The sequence below is a fragment of the Vulpes vulpes genome, chromosome 9 (genome assembly GCF_048418805.1).
Source record: "Vulpes vulpes isolate BD-2025 chromosome 9, VulVul3, whole genome shotgun sequence".
Taxonomy (NCBI): Eukaryota; Metazoa; Chordata; class Mammalia; order Carnivora; family Canidae; genus Vulpes; species Vulpes vulpes.
Genome location: NC_132788.1, coordinates 50,050,809 through 50,073,314, shown reverse-complemented (window position 1 = coordinate 50,073,314; position 22,506 = coordinate 50,050,809). Strand labels below are relative to the sequence as shown.

The 22,506-nt window shown below is 38.5% G+C and overlaps 1 protein-coding gene across 3 annotated transcripts; it reads right to left on the bottom strand.

Annotated features, from left to right (window-relative positions):
* Positions 1 to 324: 324 nt before the first annotated feature.
* On the bottom strand, positions 325 to 22,311 carry UFM1 (ubiquitin fold modifier 1). 3 transcript variants are annotated; one of them, XR_011994270.1, is made up of 7 exons: positions 22,212 to 22,311; positions 22,080 to 22,136; positions 16,942 to 16,999; positions 12,511 to 12,550; positions 11,247 to 11,279; positions 2,152 to 2,237; positions 325 to 398 (listed from the first exon to the last, which is right to left on the bottom strand). XR_011994270.1 is itself a non-coding variant. In XM_025996840.2 (6 exons), coding segments are annotated over exons 1-6 (225 nt in total). In that variant the 5' UTR covers positions 22,214 to 22,311; the 3' UTR covers positions 2,023 to 2,202. The 3 variants fall into 3 exon arrangements, 2 of the variants coding, with proteins under 2 accessions (XP_025852625.1, XP_025852623.1); XM_025996840.2 differs by lacking the exon at positions 325 to 398 and having other exon boundaries at positions 2,023 to 2,237; XM_025996838.2 differs by lacking the exons at positions 325 to 398; positions 2,152 to 2,237 and adding an exon at positions 4,297 to 9,968.
* Positions 22,312 to 22,506: the final 195 nt, after the last annotated feature.

Here is a 22,506-nt window from a genome sequence, read left to right as displayed (position 1 = left end):
GGCACACGCACGCATTACACAAACAGCACAGACAGACGTGCCAGTCACGCAGAACACACCCACCCACCGGCTCCCTTCACACCTGTTTATTTTTTTATAGGTCTCTCTCTTTGTCCTGTTTACAGTAAAGGGTGCTTGGTAGGTGAAGGTGAAAACGGAGGGCCAGAAGGGCCTAGTAGAGCCATCATTTCCCTTATGCCTCCTCTTTAAAATTTCTGTTCCAGTGGCACAGTTCATGCAAATGCGGCCCCTGGCTCCCTGAGCTCCTGGTCCCGGCCTCCTGCCACGCTGACCGCGCGAGCAGCAGCCAGGCTCAGCCACCAGCTGCCGGTCCCCGCCCCTCTGACTTCCGTGGAGTGCACCAAGGGCGCAGCTTGGCTAGTCTGCTGATGGAAAGGCTATGACAATAAAATTTGTTTTAGGTAAATCGACAACATGGAAGTGTCTCTTTCAAAATGAGAAAAAGACATCGTGTTTTTCAAACAAGTCCATAGAACTTAGTGGTTTAAGAGAATCAGCCCTTGGAGCCAAAATCTCTGGGTTTGAATCACAGCCCCCGACACCTGTTAACCAGGTGCGGCTGCAGGTTACTCGATCTCTCTGTTCCTCAGTTTGTGTCTATGAAACGAGGAAAAAGATAATATTCCTTAGTGCTCTTAGGAGGGCGCGTGAAACCCTGGCGGCAGTGGCGGGCCGATCCGCGCTGTGTGGCTCCGCGGGCGCTCGTGCCGCGACTGCGGTGAGAGCGACCCAGGACGCGCGCGGGCCCTCGAGGAGCGCAAAGGGAGGATAACCTGATGACTCACCCCAAGGCGCAGGCTCACGTCTCCCCGAGTTCCCACGGCCCGAGGGCGCCGCCGCCAAGCCCACGGCGGGGGGGAGCCGTCGCCGCGGGGATTCTCAGAGACACCAGGGCCAGACGGAGGACCTGGATGACGAGTGAGGAAGCGAGACCGGCTCGTTTGCGTGTTCCCTCCCCGCGCTTGAGCTGCTGGGCGCGAGGGGAGGGGCGCAGGCCCCGGAGGCCGGAAGCGGGGCCGGGAGCCCCCTGCACCACGTGGCTCGCGCCGAGGCCCTCGCCGCCGCCCCACAGACACCGGCGGGCCCCGCGGGCCGTCTCCCGGCCCCGCCGGCCACTGGCTTGCACCCGGGAGCGTCGCGCTCCACTTATTTTCGACTCTAAGGAAACACACGTGATCACCAAGTTTAGAGACGGGGACAGAAGGCCTCGTGCTCAGCTGAGACAAACGACCGCTCGGAGGCTCGCCGGCGGCCCGGAGTGGAGTGGCCCGGGGAGGCCTCCAGCCGCCCCTCCCTTCGGCAGGCGGGGTGGGGTGGTCGCTCTGTTCCACGTATTTTTTTTTCTGACTCTATTGAAAATGAAGTCTTTAGAGGCAGATTTTTTTAAAGAACCTACTTTGAAGTCTCTTCAACAAGCAGAAAGATACCTGTAACTGGCCCTGCTGCTTCCATCTCCCGCTTAATTTGAAGTCTGCAGGTTAACAGCCCCTCCCTGCTTGGGCTTAGAAGATACTTAGGATACCCACACTTTTTTTTTTTTGTTTCTTGCTTTGGTACCAAATGGGTATCTGAATGATGGATACAGCTTTTTGCATCTTTGCAAGTTAGTGTAGGCGATGAAAAATGCTGCATGGCTATCAAAAAGAAAAACAAAACAAAACAAAAAACCCGACTTCACTTGCTGCAACGATATAGTTGCAGAGTTGAACCCCCAAGCTAAAAGACCTAACAGCTACAGACCTCTCAGCCGCCGCCAACGACTCGAGCTGATGACTGGCTACTACTCATCAAGGTGTCTGAGCTCTGTGCCAGAACTTCTCTTCCTTCAGCTGCGGCCTTCAGAGCTCTGCCCTCTGCGTGTCCCGGGCAGGGCCGAAAGAGAAGAGAACTCAGTGTCATGGCTGCTGTGGCCCTGCATCAGCACTAGGCAATGAATGGGTTGTTGGAAGGTGAAATTTGGGGGTTAAAATGCATTTCACTCTTCCTTCTATTTCCCCTTCTACTTATTCCAATGGATTCAGTTGACTTTTTAAATTATGGAGCTTTAGTCATAAATTTCTGATTAGACTTGTGAATCGTATTCACACATGCAAGGATGGGGGGCACATCTTGTAAGTTTATGAAAATCACCTATAGGCTTATCTGCGAAGCTGCAGCTCACCAGCAGTATGCGATGGATTGTTATTGGTTGAACTGTGTTCCTTTTCCCCAACCACCTAGAAACAAAACAAAATAGATATGTTGGAATTCTAACCTCTAGTACCCCAGATGGTGATTTTATTTGGAAATTGGGTCACTGCAGATATTAGTTAAGATGAGGTCATTGGTATTGGTCCCAATTCTCTTATAAAAAGGGAAAATTAAAACAAGGAGTCAAAGAAAGAGGGAAGATGTGGACTGACAGGGAGTCCTGGAATGGATCTATCCTTCAGAGCCATCAGAAGGAACCGGCCCTTCTGGCACCTTGATTTCAGACTTGTAGCCTCCATAATTGTTTGTGGAACAGATTTCTGTTGCATAAGCCACTTAGTTTCTGGTACTTTCTTTTACAGCAAACTAGTACATAGGCTTACACTTTAAAATTGTTATTTCTTACTTTGGACACCATATTGTTTCATTGATATTAACTTGGTCACTCTAGATATTTAGTACAAGAGCAAGATCAGTTGAAAAATTAATTCGAAGTTATTCTTACAGCTTATTTTCAGTGAAGTTTCTAAAAATCATAATTATGTGCATCCTCTGTATCTGTTCTAATAACACACTATATTATAGTAACCTAGTTAAGCATTTTCCTAATATGGTTCTTTGGTTCTCACCAGGAACGACTGAACAGATCAGGTGCTAGACTTCAGATTTCCTTCTGCTTCTTGGCTGGTATAGTAGTTTGTGTCAGATTGAATTTCCAATTTCAGAACACTCTCTGAGACACACCCATATGAATTTACCCACTGCTCTTGCCACTTCATACCCCAAAATACCTACTATGCCTTGACCATTACCCATGAGATTTCTGATCCTTGACGAGTCTTCCAGTCTAGTGAAGATGGAATTTCTAGTTCCATCTTCACTCCTGAATTCCAAGTGTTACCTATTTTTGTCCATCTTTGGTTACTACCTTGATTTCTCGCCTTGCCTCTTTTGCTTTCTAACCTTATCCCCAGGTTCACTGATGTTGGCCTTGGGGATCCTGTACTCTTTACTAGACCCATTTAACTTACCTGGTGGAGGCTAAAGTTTTATGAGTCGGAAGCTGTAATGGGGGTTTGTCAGGCCTCAAATGAGGGACAAAAACATCCAATGAGACCTACGGAAGATGGCTGAGGTTGCTAGAAACTGCTGCCAACACAGCCTGCTCTCCATGCCTTGGGAGCATGGACTTTAACTCTGAAGAGCAGTGAGATGGTCTAGATCATCCTTGCATCCTTGGTAAATAAATGCCTAAACAAAGGAATGCAAGAATTTCAAGTAGATAGCTATGAAGCAACATGAAGAAATATGGATGCAATTATATTCACATCACCCTCCTTTCTCACGGGCTTCAAGCTACATGGAAAGGTTGAGGTCAGGAGGATGAGGAAGCAGCAGCTTGGTAGAGAGGCAGGTGGCCAGAGAGAGGCACCAGCTTTCTAGCTTTTGAACGAGGCTAATGCCCCAGGGTCCCCGGCACAGAGGCCAGAGGCCATGCAGTGCAGTGGCCAGGAGTGTATGTCCTGGGGTAGCACAGGTAAGGTAGGAGTTACACCTTAGCTGCTTATTAGTTGTAGAACTAGGGGAAAAATACCAAATCTTGTTGAAAAATCTAGCTTCTTAATAATCCAAAGTATGGTGAAAAAGATATTATTGACCTCATAGACTACAATGAGGATTAAATAAGAATGTAAAAGCTAAAATCCAGTGCCTAATACTAAAAACTCAAGAAATATTAGTTGTTCATACGTACTCTCTTTTAGGAAGAAATGAATAGTGATTCTCCATTTATAATTTAGGTTTTAGGCTCAAAGCGCCAGGTAGATCTCTCTCCCATACCAAGAAAATAAGCAAACAATTTGTTTTAGGCATTTTCTAATCCTATGCCCAAACTGAGAATGTTGAGTAAAACAGTCTAGCAGATAATGGGTTTATGGGGGAACTCATAAAGGATTAAGATATCTCTGTGATTCACTCATTTACTTATTCATTCCTGCCTAACTTTCACACTGAAGGATAATTCAATAAATCTTCATCCATCTATACGTTTATCTAGAAAATCAGAGGCAAGTACTTGAGACATCAAAATGTTTGTGGCACTGACAACACATACCAGTTTATTTCTAAAACAGCTCATCAGCTGTAAATTGTACATTTAAGAATTTATTATATCCAGTGTTACACAACCAAACAAATATTGACATGATGCATCATCACAATATGCTCTCAATAACAGTTTTTACATTGCTAACGAGTTTTGCCAGAAAATCAGAGATTTATGCCAGTTTGTCTGCCAATCTTGGCCGCTGTTTCGCATCCAGACAATTACCACAACACCCTCTATAAAGCAAAGCAGATAATAGAGCCTCTTTTCGAATGCTCACAATTCTTTTTGTTGTATATATACTGAAAAAGAGCCTAAGTGCGTTAATGAATGTTAAATTTTTCAAGCCAAGTGAGATCACAGAAATGTTCAAAAAGCAAGGTTTGAAGTACCCTTTTTCAGTTTGGAAAAATATTTCAATATAATTCTAGGAAAATGATAGTAAACATGTAATGATTTGCAGGGTAGAGTTTATAATCATATAGCCCTAGGAGCCGATCTCATTCTAACTTTGGACACATTAACCTAAATCTTGGCTGCTTAACATTAAAGAAAAAATTAATACCAGCATTTTGCACAGAGATTAAGGATTAGAGATCATACTTGTGAAGTGCCTAGCACTGTGCCCAGCACATTAAAAAAGGTCTTGGTAAACATCTTCATTTCCCATATAGCTATGTGGATTTTGTGGTTTCTGAAATGGGTAAATTTTGGGGACCCAAAGAAATGAGTCTTAATTTTATTTCATCTCCAGCATTTAGCAATTCCCATGATATAGCTAATAATTAATATATGTTAAAAATAGGAGACTGCTTTTCAATTTTAAAAGTGATTAATTCATTTAAGTCAGACTAAATTCTCAACTACAAGAAATGGTGAGGAATATATTCATTAACCACATATTCTAGCAGAAGTTATTAGGCATGAGCTACAAATTGTTGCAATTTTCAAAGTTTTTATCCTCTTATGTAGTCTTTTGATCAAAGTACTTGTTACCTATTACATGCAAGGCAATTTGGAAATCCTGTTTTAGTCACAATTTTATGCTTTTATAAAATTTATACTTTAAATCAGAGACAAATATGAGACTCTGCATTTAACAATTGCTACAATGGGGTAATGTACGAATTGCAATGGTTTCTTAGAGAGTTAAACATCTAGCTCTGCTTGGGAGGAGTGAGGAAAGGCTCCATGGCTTTTAAACTCGAGGAATCAATCCTAGGTTTCTCAGGAAAGACCACTGGAGAACATAAAGGCATAAAGGTGTGAGACCATGGCACAAGAGAGATAATAAATATTTGTAGTTCAGTATAGCTGCAGTGCAAATCAGAGAAGGAAACTGTGAGAAAGTCGTGGTAACAGCTGACTGAACAGTTCATGAAGGGTCAAACAGGTCACATATAGATTTTTATTCAGTAGGATTTCGACTAGTGGAACTACACAATCATATTTCCATGCCAAAAACCCCATTACAGCAGTGTGAAAGAGGGAACAGAGGGACTAGAAGCTTTTCCAACATCATTTATGAGAGGATGAGAGCTTTAATTATAGTAGATCTTGAGACAGATTTCATAAATGCAATCAAAAAAGAATCTTGTGATGGGTTTGCTATGGCAAAAGAAAGGAATAAAATCTAGTGAGTTCCAAATACCTGGCTTAGGCAATTTGGAAGAATGGTTTAATTACATAGCCTGATTTAAATAATGATTTATCTATCTCCAGTATTATCATAGGGTGGTTCCAGAATTTCTGTCTTGGAGGGCTTATGGGCAATAGTGTGGTTAGAAGATTACCAATCTTGTAGTTGCATCTGCAAGATACATAAAATTACAGAAACATAAATTGTCTGATGGAGCTTATGAATATGGTGCCATAGTCCTGCTCCCATTATGCCAGTCTATGGAGTGGCACCAGAATCATAATTATCTTTATTTGATTTGACTTTTACTGTAATATCCTATGATTTTTACCATATTTACCACCAAATTTATATCATGTATTGAAAATACCATTCATGATTATTACATACATATTAAGTACTCTGAAATAAGAATTTAAGCCCTACACATTTTCTTTTATATTTTTAAATTTATAATTCAATACACATACAGATTTGGTATACCGTAGACGATAAAAAAGATACTAGAAAATTCTACTATGATGAGAAGAGTTTCAAAGTCATAAAAGGGGTCAAATTCAAATCTTAACCTACTTCAGTCTCTTTCTTCTGTAAAATGGGGATAATTTGGAATTGCTGAAAATGAGGTAAGTGGAAGTATATCCAAATATTTGACACACAGTGGATATTCAATACATTTCTTTTGGGTGAATTACTTATGTAAATTATATATACATGTGTACATATATAACCACAACCGACATAATATATAAATATGCATATGTATATAGACATATATATATATGCATATATGATTTACCTATGTAATTGACTGTTTTGTAAACAGACTTGGGAGCAGTCAACTTAGAATTGCTCCACTAAAGTGTATTAATACTTTCAAATTCAAAAATATTTCAATGACTTGGGTAAAAGATTATGATAGATTTTTAATATTTTAATTTGGGAAAAGGGGGCTTAAAGGGGACTGCATTTTCTTCCCATTAACTTTTCTTTCAAATAAGTAATTTTAGGAAATAAAATATCCATAAAAACTATTGTACTTAAAAACAATGTAAAGGGAGGCTTTATGACCAGAGTCATTAGCCTGCACTCTCTGCACTTAGTCAACTACTAGAGAACCATGAAATGGAATGTATACTTTCCAAGATTCTAGAACATACCCTTGGACTTAATTTTGTTCATCTACAAAGTGAAAGGTTGGCCTTATCATTTTCAAACCCAGCTGCACAACAGAAATCACCAGGACTGCTTTTTGTAAACAGATTCTTATGTAACATGCAAGATTATAGGATTCAAAACTTTTGAGGTGGTTTCTAGAGATCCATATTTTTAATTCTCTAGGTGGCTCTGATAGTCACTTAGGTTTAGAACCTACTAGTCTACCCAGTTACTTTAATCTCTTTTTTGTTGTTGTTTCTGAAGAGGGACTGGAATTTGGAAGTACATATTCATTTCTATGACCTACATCTTTGCCCCTGCTCACCTTTTTTTTCAACATATGCTATATACTGGCTCAATGGATGTGCTGATTAAGAGCTTTTTTTTTTTTTTTTTTTTTTTTTATGATAGTCATAGAGAGAGAGAGAGAGAGAGGCAGAGACACAGGCAGAGGGAGAAGCAGGCTCCATGCACCGGGAGCCCGATGTGGGATTCGATCCCGGGTCTCCAGGATCGCACCCTGGGCCAAAGGCAGGCGCCAAACCGCTGCGCCACCCAGGGATCCCCTGATTAAGAGCTTTAATAATGAAGTAAGAGTAGACAATACAGCTTACAGAATGACAAATGTATTTTCATAGATATTATATACTAATCATGTATTTAAATACGACATTTCAAAACATTCTGCATAAAGAACTTACAGATCACAATTACTTAATAACACTATGTCCAGTTCTTTGGGAAAATGTTTGTAATTTAAGGGACTTAGCTACAACAAAATTTTTAAAACCAAAGAAATTACTTTATGGCAGAGGATATCATAACTTACGTAACAAAGCAGGCAGATTTTGTTGTAGACACAGGATGGAGGGAAATCTCATTTAAATGAAAAAAATTCAGGGAATGGGGCAGCCTGGGTGGCTCAGAGGTTTAGCACCGCCTTCAGCCTGGGGCCTGATCCTGGAGACCTGGGATCAAGTCCCACGTCGGGCTCCCTGCATGGAGCCTGCTTTCTCCCTCTCTGCCTGTGTCTCTGCCCGCCCCCCCTCTGTGTCTCTCATGAATAAATAAATAAAATCTTTAAAAAAAAATTTTTTTTCAGGGAATGGGTATTCATACATTTGAGCATTTTTTGTTTAGAAAAATAAAAACTTCCCAAATATTAGCAGCATACCTTTCTACCTTTACAATTCAGAATTTTACTGTTCGTCTGTCAAATATATGACAGCATCTGGTTAATTTCTTAAACTTAATTATTAGTGTCACCCTTGAGATGCTGACCCTGTTGCAGTCCTTTCATATTTTTTTCTCAATGAACCTATGGCCTTTGACAGGGAAGGTAACTGAAACACGCTTAGATAAAAACTGGTCTTAGAGATACTTTATTCATGAATAATTCAGCAAGTACTTATTGAAAGCCTGCTACATTTCCAGGTCTAGGAAGAGCAAGATAGATACAAAGCCTGCCTCCAGGGAGCTCACCAACTAGACTATAGCAGGCCCAGCACTGGTTCAAAATTACTATGAACCTTCCTTTCATCTTCCAAGATTTATATAGATATTAATTTCCTCTGTAAGGCCAAATAAAATCTTCCCTTATGCGTATCATTTTTTAGATTATCATAAGGGGAACTCTGAAGTCTGTGTGTTGACTAAGCCTACTTTGCTTTCTCTGATTGCCCTTCTGCTCCTTCTGACAATGTCATATTTTCTTTCCCTCTTGGTTCTCCACAACACACTCTCTGTGCTTTTGCCAATCCTGTTGGCTTTTTCTGTGACACTCTTTCTGTTCCCCTTCACTGTCTTTTGTCTCCTTCCTCCTTACTAAAAAACTGGTCATTGGGGCTTTCCTAGGATCCTTTTCCTGATTTCTTAATCATATCAGTGACTAAACTTAACACCTCCTTAAATGTTGGGTCTTTAGTAAGCATAATAATCAGGATTTCCAATTAGCATTTCCTAGAGCTCTGTTGTGAATTGACATCTTTCCAATACTCTCTTCCTGAATGCTATTTAGAAATATTACCCTCAATAAGACAAGGATTTCTTGAGGATTCCTGTTTTAAAAGTCTCTTAATAGAGACTGATAAAGGATACATAACTCAGCAAAGAAGGCTTCTACTTTATTCTTAGTTCCTACCAAGTATAGTATTCTGTAAGATCATAGTTAAAACTCTTTGGTGTGGGATATCAATTTTATACATAAGGGCTAGATCAAAAAATTCCATTTTGGGGTCTCTAATATAGTCTGAAACGTAAACAAAACCTAAATGATAAAAAGCTGAGATAGTTAACTATTCATTGCTATGTCTATGTCCTTTATCATAAACAATATAAAATTAAGAATTCAACTTTTTTTAAGTCTCCAAGTCAGATGCTATCAAGCATCTGGAGCAAGCATGTATGTCCCATGGTCCTTTTATAAAATTTTAACTCAGACACACAGAAAATTTGGTAAACTTTAATTTTCCAAATGTTCTCAGTAAGAATTATCAGAAGCATCCACCACTTACAAAATACAGCTGGATAATCCACTAAGCCCAAATGAACTACCTGTTACGTGTTGTGAGGTAGCAATGACAGACTATGATCTTCTGTGGAGATGGTACCCTTTGTGCATAAACATTCCCTTGACACAGGAAGAGTGTGAATAACAAGAAGGGACAGAGCCACCCTTCATTATTTCATCAGCTACTGGTCTTTTCATAGTTTTAAATGCCTGATTTCGGTTTTACAACAATACCAATATTTATTTGGAAAGGTCATCCTATGTTCCAAGCAGCAGATATTAACAACTTCCAACACGATCTCTAGGAATAATTCGAAGTTCTGAACCATGCTTTAGGAAAACATTTCCTACACAAACAAATAAAACATAAAGTCAGGTATTTTAAAAATGACAAGTTATCTTAGCATTCTAACAACTATCGTAATACAAGATACAAAGAAGTGTAAAGTAAGTAGGTACAGAAGCTCAAGTAACTTTAGAATCTAACTCCATGCTTTTTAAGGCCTGTTCCCATCCCTCTCACATTCTCACAACCCAACCATATCTGAAAATTTTAAATAAGAGCGCTAGCCACAAAAGTGCTAATACATACACTCAGCAAACAACAATGTAACTTAATTTAACCATCAATATTTGCTAATTTAGTACACATTAAAATACCTAAGAATAGAAAAAAACAGTAAATATAGATTACCACAAATGACCGAAGTTTAGAAACCTGATCTAATCTATTTTTGCTCAATTGCTTGCTGAAATTTTCTTCACGCCCCATGATATACACAATTCAACTTTTAAGGGTAATAATACAACACGCAACGTGTTACAATAAGCAGGAACTCAAACAATATGAACTACTGACCATTTCTACAATAAGAAAAAATAAAAACTTTAAACCCAAGATACCTCCACAATAAAATGCCTCATAATTTTCAATAATCTTAATAACATTATATACTTAAAACCACTGATTAAAGCAAAAAAGTTACAATTTTACATCCTTCTTCATTTTCTACATGGCTAAATTTCAATTCCAAGGCCTTATGAAGACATTGTAATTTTGTACAGCACAGATGTACTTCAGAATATAGTAATTTAAACGTTAACTACTACTCAAATTGAGATCATACTAGATTAAAACATGCTTAATTTTAAAATACTGTAATTAGATGATAACCCAACAAAAAGTACATCTAAAAATATAAAATTACCTATTAAAAAGTTTAAGACTACTTTTACTTTGCCTGCTTGTTAGGACATTAATATACCGCACTGTAGTTCTAAGTGTGGACTAAGTCTCTTGAAATTTTAATGACCGTACTTCTTTAAAATAATAGTAACAGCTAGCACGTACTGAATGTTACTATGGATAACACAAGCTTAAGCACCTTTAATACTTACTAGTGAGGTTTTGGCTTTCTTGTAGCCAAAAGCATATATAACTGATGCCTGTCACAAAACAAATTATTACTCAGACACATAGATAAAGACTACTATATAATCCTTAAAAAACAGCTATCATCCTGGTAAAAATCCTCTTGATTCTAATTAGAATGAATTAAATGATCAGTTTCAATTGACATGTGTAGCCCCATCCACATTTCCAGAAGTTTTAGACAGATACTCACCAGCAGTCTGTGCAGGATTTATTCCTATTCCATCTAGAAAATAAATTGTAAAATTACCTAAATTCTTTTATTTCTCAAGTTAAAATGGTTTAATACAGTAACAAGAAGAGATCTGTCACTACAGAGTATATAGGCACAAGCCAAACAATTTAAATCCAGAAACGTGAATGACAAATCTTTCAGGTAGGTTACCTGTTGAAATCCTGTTCTTATTATGCATTTACACACACTGCTGGATTAGATGAGAATATCTGCCAATGCGATGATCCTGATTAAGTTCCACAGAAGACAGTTTTTATTCTATTACACCACACCCAGTGAAAAGTAAAAGTCAAAAGAAGCCTTAGGTCTGTTCTTAATCATTTATGTATTGCTCCTGGGCATAAAATCTTAAGGCCAGGAAAGCCCACAAACTCATTTAATCCAAGGTGCAGGGAAACCTGATGATAGTTTACAAGGCATTTTCCTAACAGCAAATCATTTGTAAATCTAAAACTTTCCCGAAAGTAGGCTAGCTTTCATTTCAGGTAGAGGAACACTTCAATGGGACAACATATAGAATATTTCAGAATGAGAAATTCTGTCACATATAAACTAAAGCATGCTACTGTGCATTAAACCTGTCATATCTGGGCTGCCCTGACTGCAGATGAACCACTGGCCACCACCCACAAATACTACCTTGTATTTCTGTAAGATCATTAAGGCCTTCCTGCAATATTTACTCCTCAACTTATTTCGGTACCTTCTCACAGGGCTAGTTCCATCACAATTACTAGTATTCTAAAATATTCAGAATTTAAACTATAGACCTAATTGAACGAAATTCTAATTATTTCAAGCTTGTAACAAATAGTTTACTGTCAGGAAAGCAATAAAAAGCCATAGCAAAAACAAACAAACTAACGACAAAAAAGCCATAGCAAAGGTATATTCCCACTCAACTTCCTATATTCTAGAAGCATCTACAAATTATTAAAAAACAACACACCTTGTTAATAAATACACAGAAAAGTTATTTTTAGTAATCTGGCATGAAACGGTAAGGACACAAGATACTGTTAAGTGCAACACTATACCAAAAGCATAAAAACCCTGAAAGAGCTCATTACGGACAATAATCTTGACTTAGTGTTTACAATTACATGTATCATTTATGTTGATATAAATTTTGGTCTTTTTTATTTAAGTCGATTTTAATTAATCTGACTTTTTAAAACAATTTCTATAGCTCTGTGGTAATAGTTTTAAAATGAATTCTTACCATTGGTAATAATTGCACTTGTTGCTGCAGGAACTTTAAACTGAAAGGGAGAAAAAGGAAAAAATACACTTTTTATCTTTATACAAGTCTATATAAATAAAATATATATAAACATATAAAAAATATGTATAAAGTATAAAAGTGGTTAGCAAGGATGGCATACATATAATCAATTCTATAATCCTAAAATATGATTTTCCTGTTAGGATAAATAATGTCACCAAAGAAAATACTATAATTTGCTTATTTTAATGAACAATATTTTTTAAATACTGGATTTCACTGCCTCTAGGACACCATAGATTGCAAAATGCACCTTATTTTATGCAATAGAAAAACGCTGTCAATAAATCTATGATCAACGTTTACTCTTTCAGACTGAGACATACTACTTTTATCGTATTTAACACTTGCATAATGAAAAATAAAAACAATTGCTTAGAACATTTCTAAAATTTGTCTGTAGAAATTGTAATGTTAAACAAATGCTCTCCTGCATTTAATGGAAGACCAACCAAAGCTCAAACTCCTTCCTCAAATTCTTTTGAATGTACCATCTAACTATGCCACCAGGAAATAACTAGTTCATGTAGGTGCAGGTGATGTCAACTAGACAATTATGTGATAGCCACTTGGCTAACAGAGAAGAGTAAGACCCACTGATCTACTTCCAGAGGTGCAAAAAGATGCATTTTTTTGAATCAATAAAATATGGTATGGAACTTCTTAGTAGCTAAAGGGAGAGGTCTTCTTTTAATTCTCTAGAGACCAGCAATTGTCAAAATGTGTTCACGTCCTCATAAGTTCATTCATTTATCTAATGAATATTTACTAAGTACTTCTATGCAATAGACTAGTTTTACAGATATTTTACAGTTGAATTCTGTGATCAAATGAGTTTGGAAAATACTAAGGTAAAGTAGTATTCTTTTCAAAATCCTTTAACATGCAGCTAAAACAGTTTACTTAATGTCAAGAAGGTAATGGTGAATGAAGTATTTCTTATACTCTTTGGCCACTGATTCTAATTTTTCATGGTTTTTGTTTTGTGGTTCTAGGGTCTTGGAAAAATACTCTGGGAAATGCTGCTCTGGGTATTTATAATGGTCACATGCATAGTTAAGAAAAAACTAAAATTTAATGTTAATTAAAAAATCAAGTTTTAAAATAAAAATTTAACTATGCATTAGAACAATAACCTGTTACTGGATTATGTTCCTTAATAAACCTAATTTTATTATCTCTATGGTACATTTTTATTTGTAAATGTCCTCTTAAGGATCTAAAAAACTTAAATAAACCTGGGAAGCCTGGGTGGTTCAGCGGTTGAGCACCTGTCTTCAGCCCAGGGCATGATCCTGGAGTCCCAAGATCGAGTCCCACATCAGGTTCCCTGCATGGAGCCTACTTCTCTCTGCCTATGTCTCTGCCTCTCTCTCTCTGTGTCTCTCTCATGAATAAATAAAATTAAATAAAATATTTAAAAAAAATTAAATAAACTTAAAGTAACTCTGAAATGTGCTTTAATACATAAATATTAAAATTCCTAAAAAATTATTTAAAGGGATTGTAATATCTAAAGAAACTCTGAGCAAATACCCAAATTATAGGACATCTTAGATTTCTAAAACTTGAGTATTACAAAATTTCTTGTTACCCCTACTGAGTGTCTTATTCTTAGATTTTGTCTATCTTAAGATAAGCTATTCATTTTTAGTCACATCCATATAGTGGCAGCATATTTATGAATAAAAAAATGTAAGCAACTGCTAACATAATCTTTCCCTTTTCCAGAATGTAGAACCAACAGTTAAGCTGACATCTGGAGAAGAAGCATCTCTAGTAATGTAAAATTCAGCAACTATTTTCTTCAGCCTATACTACTGATGAGTTTTCTTCTGGATGCAAAGTATTTATTGTTCTTAAATTTTGTTTTCTTTCTCAGACCTCCTAAATCTTCTAATTTAGGATGTTAGGCTATTCTCAGGTTTTGACAACTCACTACTTAAATTCTTAGTCCTACTGGGGAATTTTCTTCTTTAAGACATTTTACTAGGGATTTAAATCTACAGGCTCTCAGTTTGTCAAGTCAACTCTTGCTCACGGAAAGATCTTGTGAAAGGCCTTCTCATTGCTGCCTGAAAGTCATAACCTTTCTAAATGTGTAACACATGCAATTCATAACGATTATAAGCTACTTTAAAACCTCAATAAATATATTCAGTATGTGAAATTTGTTAAGTTTACTTCCTATTGTATACCTGTTAAGATTTTTTCATACTTTTATCAGAAGAAAAGGATCACAACAAGTCCTTCGCCTTACAAGGAACACATGTAACTAAAATATAATAATATTAATTATAGTTCAAATTGGCCTACTTCTTAAACTTCAAATCTTTTTTTTTTTTTTTAAGATTTTATTTATTTATTCATGATAGACATAGAGACATAGAGAGAGAGAAGCAGAGACACAGGCAGAGGGAGAAGCAGGCTCCATGCACCGGGAGCCCGATGTGGGACTCGATCCCGGGTCTCCAGGATCACGCCCTGGGCCAAAGGCAGGCGCCAAACCACTGTGCCACCCAGGGATCCCTACTTCTTAAACTTCAATTTGTGGAACTTGCTATGCCCTAGAACCAGAAATAGTTCTTGCATGTGATCTGTGCAGCAGAAAGTAATGCTGAAAAAAAAAAAAAAAAGAAAGAAAGAAATGCTGATGCTGTATTCAGATTTGCTTTCTACTTCTTTCTACTTATTCTCTATGGGTGAAGAAGATTAAAATTGACCATAAAACAAGTACTACACTTTTCAGTTCAATTCTGAATGAGTATAAATGATGTCAATAATCTGACAAATACATGTAAGCACTGATGAGTTGGCTGATTTTCCATTTATAACTTAAATTCAGAGTAGGATTGTGGGGTAAGCCAGTTAATTTACTTACTAAAATTATTAGAAACTTTTTTGAAGATTTTGAATCAGAACATTTGGATCTGAGTCACTCTAGATTTGTACAGTACTTTTAACTTCACAAATATCAGTAAATGAAATTCTATTTTTACTCAAAATCATTTAATCAGACAGGAAGGATAGATAATAATTACTCCCATTTTACAGGATATGAAATTTGAAGAAAAAGGAAATTGAGAGGCTTTCCCATGTTACACAGATAATGACAATTAAAAGTCTCCCAAGTCACATTTTTATGCTGTTTCCACCAGACTAAGCTACTCTTGTAGTATTATGTCCATTGAGTTGCTTTATAGATGCATCTGGTAACTCTGGATGAAAAAAAACTTTTTTTAAAAACAAAAAGCCCCAAAATGCCTTAAAAGACTACATACACAACTTTTATCATTATAAATATTTTATTTATTTGACAGAGAGAGCACGTGAAAGAGTATGCATACAAGCAGGGGATGAGGCAGAAGGAGAGGAAGAAGCAGGCTTCCTACTGAGCTGGGAGCCCAGTGTAGGGCTTCATCCCAGGACCCTGGGATCATGACACCTTAACTGACTGAGCCACTCAGGCAGGCCCCCCAAGACTGTACACTTTTAAAAGCAATCAGTCAACATGTTCATACAAAAAACTTGAAAAAAATGATAAAGAAAAAAATTCTAATTCTAGAATCAAAATGAGTAAAAATGTTTACAATTACACTGTTAAATAATGGTGCTGTTTTAAAAAACTCCCATATCCTCAAACCTTTTCAATTTCAGTAAAACTTTATCTTATAATTTTCTTTTAGAAAATATTTGAGAGAGAGAGAGAGAGAGAGAGAGAGAGAGAGAGAGAGAGAGAACACACGCACACGCCGGAGAACAAAAGTGAGGGACAGCAGAAGGAGAGGGAGAAGCAGGCAGCCTGCTGAGCAGGCAGCCCGATGTGGGGCTCAATCCCATGATCCTGGGATCATGACCTGAGCTGAAGGCAGATTACCTTAACCCACTAAGCCACCCAGGCACCCCACCTTATAATTCTCAATGGTTGCATTAAATAGAGGGATCGATTTGTTTAACTCAATCTTCCTACTTCTCTAAGTTTTAACTCCCATTTCACTTACATCTTAAGTGAAGTAGGGTTTAACTTTTGGACAGCATAAACCTAGTAATAAATCTGCATGGAAGCGGTGGGTCAAAGTACATGTAAAATTTAAAGACTTAAAAAAAAACCACTCCAATTTATTTATTTTTTAGAGCGGGCATGTGCACATGCATGCACGAGCAGTGGGGAGGGGCAGAGGGCAAGGATGAGAGAAACTCAAGCAGACTCAGAACTCGATCTCACAATCTTAAAACCATATGTGAGCTGAAACCAAGAGTCAGATGCTTAACCAACTACACCAGCCAGGAGCCCCCCAATTTAAAGACTTTTGACAAAGATACTGCTAAACTGCATTTCATACAGGTTGTTCCAAATTCTATACTTACTTCTTCTGCTGCAAACTTTAAGACTGCTGTGAAAGGTGTACTTTCAGGAACACTAAGTCTGCAAGAAGAATTAAAAAGAATTTTTTAAAAAGGTGATTATTCTTAAAGCCCCTCATTCCTTATTTTGGCTAATGTAGTAGAGCTGGACAAGGGGGTCTTTTGAGGCTGAAAGTTGTCTATTTTGCATACTATGTTCATTAACTTTATTTATTTTTTTTTTAACTTTTATTTATTTATGATAGGAACATAGTGAGAGAGAGAGGCAGAGACACAGGCAGAGGGAGAAGCAGGCTCCATGCACCGGGAGCCCGACGTGGGATTCGATCCTGGATCTCCAGGATCGCGCCCTGGGCCAAAGGCAGGCGCCAAACCGCTGCGCCACCCAGGGATCCCTGTTCATTAACTTTAAAATGAGAAAAAAAAAGCAATTAGTTTTATAGCTGAAATGATGCGCACAGCTCCACCTGAAAATTAACCTATAAAGGAAACTTTATATATTTTTAATATTTTGATTCAAACAGGTCTAGCATATAGCCTGATGCTTTTATTCACAAATGGATTTCAAAAAGTTGCATCTCTTCTAGGTCTTTAGTCCCCTTTTCCATCTCCAGCCCAAACACCTCTTGATGCAGGAAGGTCATTTTCATCATAAAAGGCTACCTGGGAAGTATCAACACCTCCTCACCTTTTGATGAACCTTTCGGTGCGCGTTTAATAATCATGTCTAAAATAGTAGACTACGTTGATGAAAATGAGTATGTTTACTATGATAAAATGTGAAGTGATCTTCTACCTTTAAATCATCATCAGAAAAAGGGCTTAATATAATCTGAAACAATATTTTGGAGGGTAACGTGTGATTTTGTCACTAACTTGTACAGTGTTAAGTATACAAAAAACTACTGATTAATGATTAATCAGTATGAATTAATCATTAGTGACTATTAATTTGTATGAATTTTCCAATTTAAAAACTAAAAACAGAATTGACGTTATACCCTAAGAAAACACTTAAAAACACAGAAAGAGGTTAAAAATATATATAAAAAACTCCTAATGTGAAATAAATAATCATTGAAGACTGAAAAACAGAGTATCTTTCAGAGGGAAGTGACTGGCAAGCTAACATTTCTCTTTGTAACTTGTTTGTCACCACTGTATTATTCTTTAATGTTTTATTTTTTTTTCTTTAATGTTTTAATAAATTACCATTATGTAACATCTTAGAGATGTGTCCCACTTCTTAGTTTACAGATCTCTGAATATAAAAATCACTAGCTGCCACAACACATCATAATAGGAGAAGTGTGAATAGATTCTTGGCTGCCTCCATTCTATTTTTCCAAAATACCACTAAAAGGTGTAAACGGAAATCATTCTTTATCCCTTTTCTTTCCTTGTTTTTTTGGAGTCAATTAAAACAAAGTTCTAAAGGATAGCCATTTGTCTTAAAAACATCTAGTAAAATGAGAATGTGACAGTTTACAAAGTGGGGAATTGTATTTGGCAAATATTTCTGTAGTACATTTACAGTTTAGAAACTGAGATTCGTTTTCCTGAACCTCTGCTTCAAAGGAACTTCTAAAACCTTAAGGTTTCAATTCACTTGTGAACTAAAGACAGGGTATGTCCCTGTAATACATACCTAAATGTCATACTGATATTCATTAAAATAGATTTTTACTTGTATCTTAAATTCGTGACTGTCCAAAGAATAATCCAATAAAACATAAAATGAAAACACATTTTAATGCATGTTCTAAGTGACAGAGAATTACAAAGGAATTGGGAGTTGCAACCCCACAGATTTTATCTAGATTTGAATTTGTTTTGTTGGCCAATTGCATCATTTTGCAAATCCGGCATTGAAACACTACATTGGTATTTTGAAAAAAATGAGAATTATTCTGTATGTTAAGATAAATTTTAAAAGTAAATTACTGGTTAAATTTGTCTATTTAATAAATATTACATATAAGCAGAAATATGACAGAACTTGACAAGTGCTGTTACGAAGAACTAAGAATAAAGTTTCTATAGGAAACTGAAGAACGGTGAAATGTAACTCCCTGGACAATTACAGAAATCTTTACTGAGGTGACATTCTGATTATTAAAGGGTGTTGTTTGTCCAGAAGTGGTGGTCATAAGACTGCATTCCAAACATAAAAAAGAACATGTGTAAAAGCAGGGAGGATTAAAGGGCTTGCTTGTCAATCTGGGAACAGTGACTGAAGCTTTGATTAACTATGGTTGTAAGGGAAGGGGCGAAAAGAGGTGGGAAGTAAGATTGGAAAGATAGGATTCAGACTGAAAGAGTTAAAGGTATATTTAATTCATCCTATATACATGAGCATATCTGATTCAACATTTCCACAATTTAATGGCAATACCAAGAGTTAATCTACCAAAAAACAAAACAACAACAAAACCTCTGATATTCCCCAAAATAAATCTGGAATTGAAACATCCTCTTTAGGGCAGCCCCGGTGGCATGGCGGTTTAGTGCCGCCTGCAGCCCAGGGTGTGATCCTGGAGACCCGGGATCGAGTCCCTCGTCGGGCTCCCTGTGTGGTGCCTGCTTCTCCCTCTGCCTCTGCCTCTCTGTGTGTGTGTGTGTCTTTGTGAATAAATAAATAAAATCTTAAAAAAAAAAAAATCTTAAAAAAAAATCCTTTTTAGAACTCAACTATTAGTAATGTTAGAAACTCAAAGCACAATTATCTATCAAAGCATTTATTTACTGGCTTTGCAAGTGAAAAGTGACATTAAAAAGCCAAAGCAAATTCTCCCGCAAATTTTACGAATGGCATTTAACAGTACCCAAGTACTAGTTACCACTTACTTCGAATACGAAGTATAGCATAATTTTACATACATGCACGTCATACATATTTTATATACACACATATCCATATACAGATTATACATACACACCAAACAGTAGGTATGTCTATTAAATTCATTCAGTCATGAAAATTAATTGAACTAGTAAAAAGTTCCGGGCACTCTTACAGATACTACTGCTGTCCTACTCTGTCCTTTTTCCCTCCTGTTCTAGAGAATATCTACACACTGATGAGAATAATCCCATATAAAGGGAGAAATCAAAGGTGGTGAGGAGAGAGGGATCTCTGGACTCCATCTACTCTAAGCTTGAGAAGACTGAAACAGATGAGATCCAAAGCCCAAGTGGCACAGCTTGGCTTTTCATAGGAATAAAATCATGTGTTCCTTTGTAAAAGGATGATGAAAAGAAATTATGGGTTTATAAACATAACAGTAGCTTTACAGATGTGGTGATGGAAAGATGCATTTTCCTCTGATGGCTTCAGCAAAAGAGAAAAAAAAGCATTGTAGAAAGTATGAATAGATTTTTTAAAAATCCTTTTAGAGAATAAAGAGATAAGAAAACTTGGGAATTGTAACATAGTGTTAGGTACTACTGAGCGCAGTTACGAATTTTATACAAAATCCATCAACCTAGGATCCTACGCCTGAGTGGCTCAGTGGCTGAGCGCCTACCTTTGACTCAGGGCATGATCCCAGGGTCCTGGGATCGAGTCCCACATCGGGCTCACCGTGGGGAGTCTGCTTCTCCCTCTGCCTGTGTCTCTGCCTCTTTCTCTCTCATGAATAAATAAATAAAATCTTTTTAAAAAATCCATCAGTCTAACTGTATAATTTTCAGTAAAGACCTTTAGTTATGTAGGGAACATAGTGGCTGAGTTCAGAGGTGGTGTTTCACGAAGCAAAACATACCAGGGAGAGAACACCAGAGTTGAGGTGAGTGGACCCACCAGAGAGTAACTGGACCATGGACTCTAGGAGAGTAAGAAGAAAAGGAATGGGGTAAAGCAGTGGGGAGAGGGTAACAATAGATTTAAAAAGAGGTCTGATCAATGAATTAAAAGAAACATTTTGGGCAGCCCAGGTGGCTCAGCGGTTTAGCGCCGCCTTCAGCCCAGGGTGTGATTCCTGAGACCCGGGATCAAGTCCCACGTCGGGCTCCCTGCATGGAGCCTGCTTCTCCCTCTGCCTGTGTCTGTGCCTCTCTCTTTCTCTCTCGGTGTCTCTCATGAATAAATAAATAAAATCTTAAAAAAAAAAAAAAAAAAAAAAGAAAGAAAAAAACTTTTTTTTTTTTTTACAGAAAAAATATTAGGGTAACTCAAATTTAAAAAGAAAATAAGGTCATCCACAAGGGAATACTTGAAAATGACACCTTAGCTGGAGCAGTTACTGAAGACCTTACGGTTCTAGGCTGCAACTACAACTATGTGAGATAAGATGAAAGATTTACCTGGAGACGAGTGATCGAGAAAGCTTAAGGCTAGGAGTTGCATGGGTCAGGTAGTTAAGTCAGGGAGGCTGATGACAACTGTTAAGAGTCTCATTAGGTGGGCCTTGACACCAGTCATATTAACTATGAATAAAATCCTACTGAAGTCTTGCCCTTTACCGCATCTTATGCGACTTCCGGCAGCAATAACCTCAATAATCGTTTGTCTAAAATCACAGAAGATTCCGGGTGAGGATGTTGTTAAACCTGTGCCAGCCCGTCACTCAACTGCTGATGGAGAAAAACAGGGCCTCGCGCGCCCTATTTCTGCACTCCCTACTCCCAGTAACCACTCTTTATTAAACCCCAACAGAGAAAATGTACGACTTGAGGGCCCGTGCTTTGTGGCGCCCGGCTGCTGAGTGGCTTACGCAGGAACCAGAAGCCTGACTGTCCTCCACGTTCCAGCAGTCTCAGAGCCTGCACGGGGGAAGACGGGGCTGTCTTCCCTTACTTCCTGTTAACAGATGGTCAAAGCAGCAAAACGCCTTTCCAATCGGAAGCAGACAGGGACTGTTCAAGGACCCGGCAAATCCCTGGAGCCCTGCCCCACGTCCCCCCGCCAGGGAGTCCCGCGGACGCGTCAGCGACCCCGCAGCGTTCCCGTCACGTCCCTGCTCCCTCGCGTCTCCGTCTCCGTGTCCACTGCTGGGGGGGGGGGGGGGCGCTCCAGGAAGGGCGAGGGAGAAGGGAAGGGACGGGATGCAGCCTGCTGGGGTGGGAGAGCGCCCGAAGGCCGGCCTGGTCACCCCGTCTCCTCCCGCAGCCCGCAAGGCCCACGGCCGCCGCCTACTCACACTTTGTAAGGCAGCCGCGGGTCCGACGTCAGCGTGATCTTAAAGGAAACCTTCGACCTGAGGAGGAAAGCCAGAGTGAGTTAAAGCCGTGCAGCAGGGCCAGGGGTTGAGGCCGGGGCGGCACACACTCACATAGCGGAGCCCTGCGGACGGAGACCCCCGCCGACGCCGCCTGGCCTCCCACTCCTGCTGTGCCCGGGCCGCGCCGCCCCCCCGCAGGTCCACGTCTCCCTCCGCAACCTGGGGGCCTCCAAAGCTTGTGTTGTCTAAGGCACTGCCTGAAAATCGGCTTCGGTTGCTTGTGCTGGGCGGAGCCTCCGTGTTGCAAAGAGCTGCTTATTTAGCATTGGAAGTTCTGAGACTAAAGCATGGATCGTATGGAGGAATATTTTTCTGACTGCGGTTATTTCCTGCCGTATTTCCAGTC

Excerpts from the sequence above, each read along its gene's own strand:
- UFM1 (XM_025996838.2), bottom strand. Across the intron at positions 17,000-22,079 it reads CCGCGGCTGCCTTACAAAGT|ACTTAGTGTTCCTGAAAGTA; the intron begins GTGAGTAGGCGG and ends TTCTTCTTGCAG. Across the intron at positions 9,969-11,246 it reads AAATCCTGCACAGACTGCTG|GAAATGTTTTCCTAAAGCAT; the intron begins GTGAGTATCTGT and ends TTGTTTGTGTAG.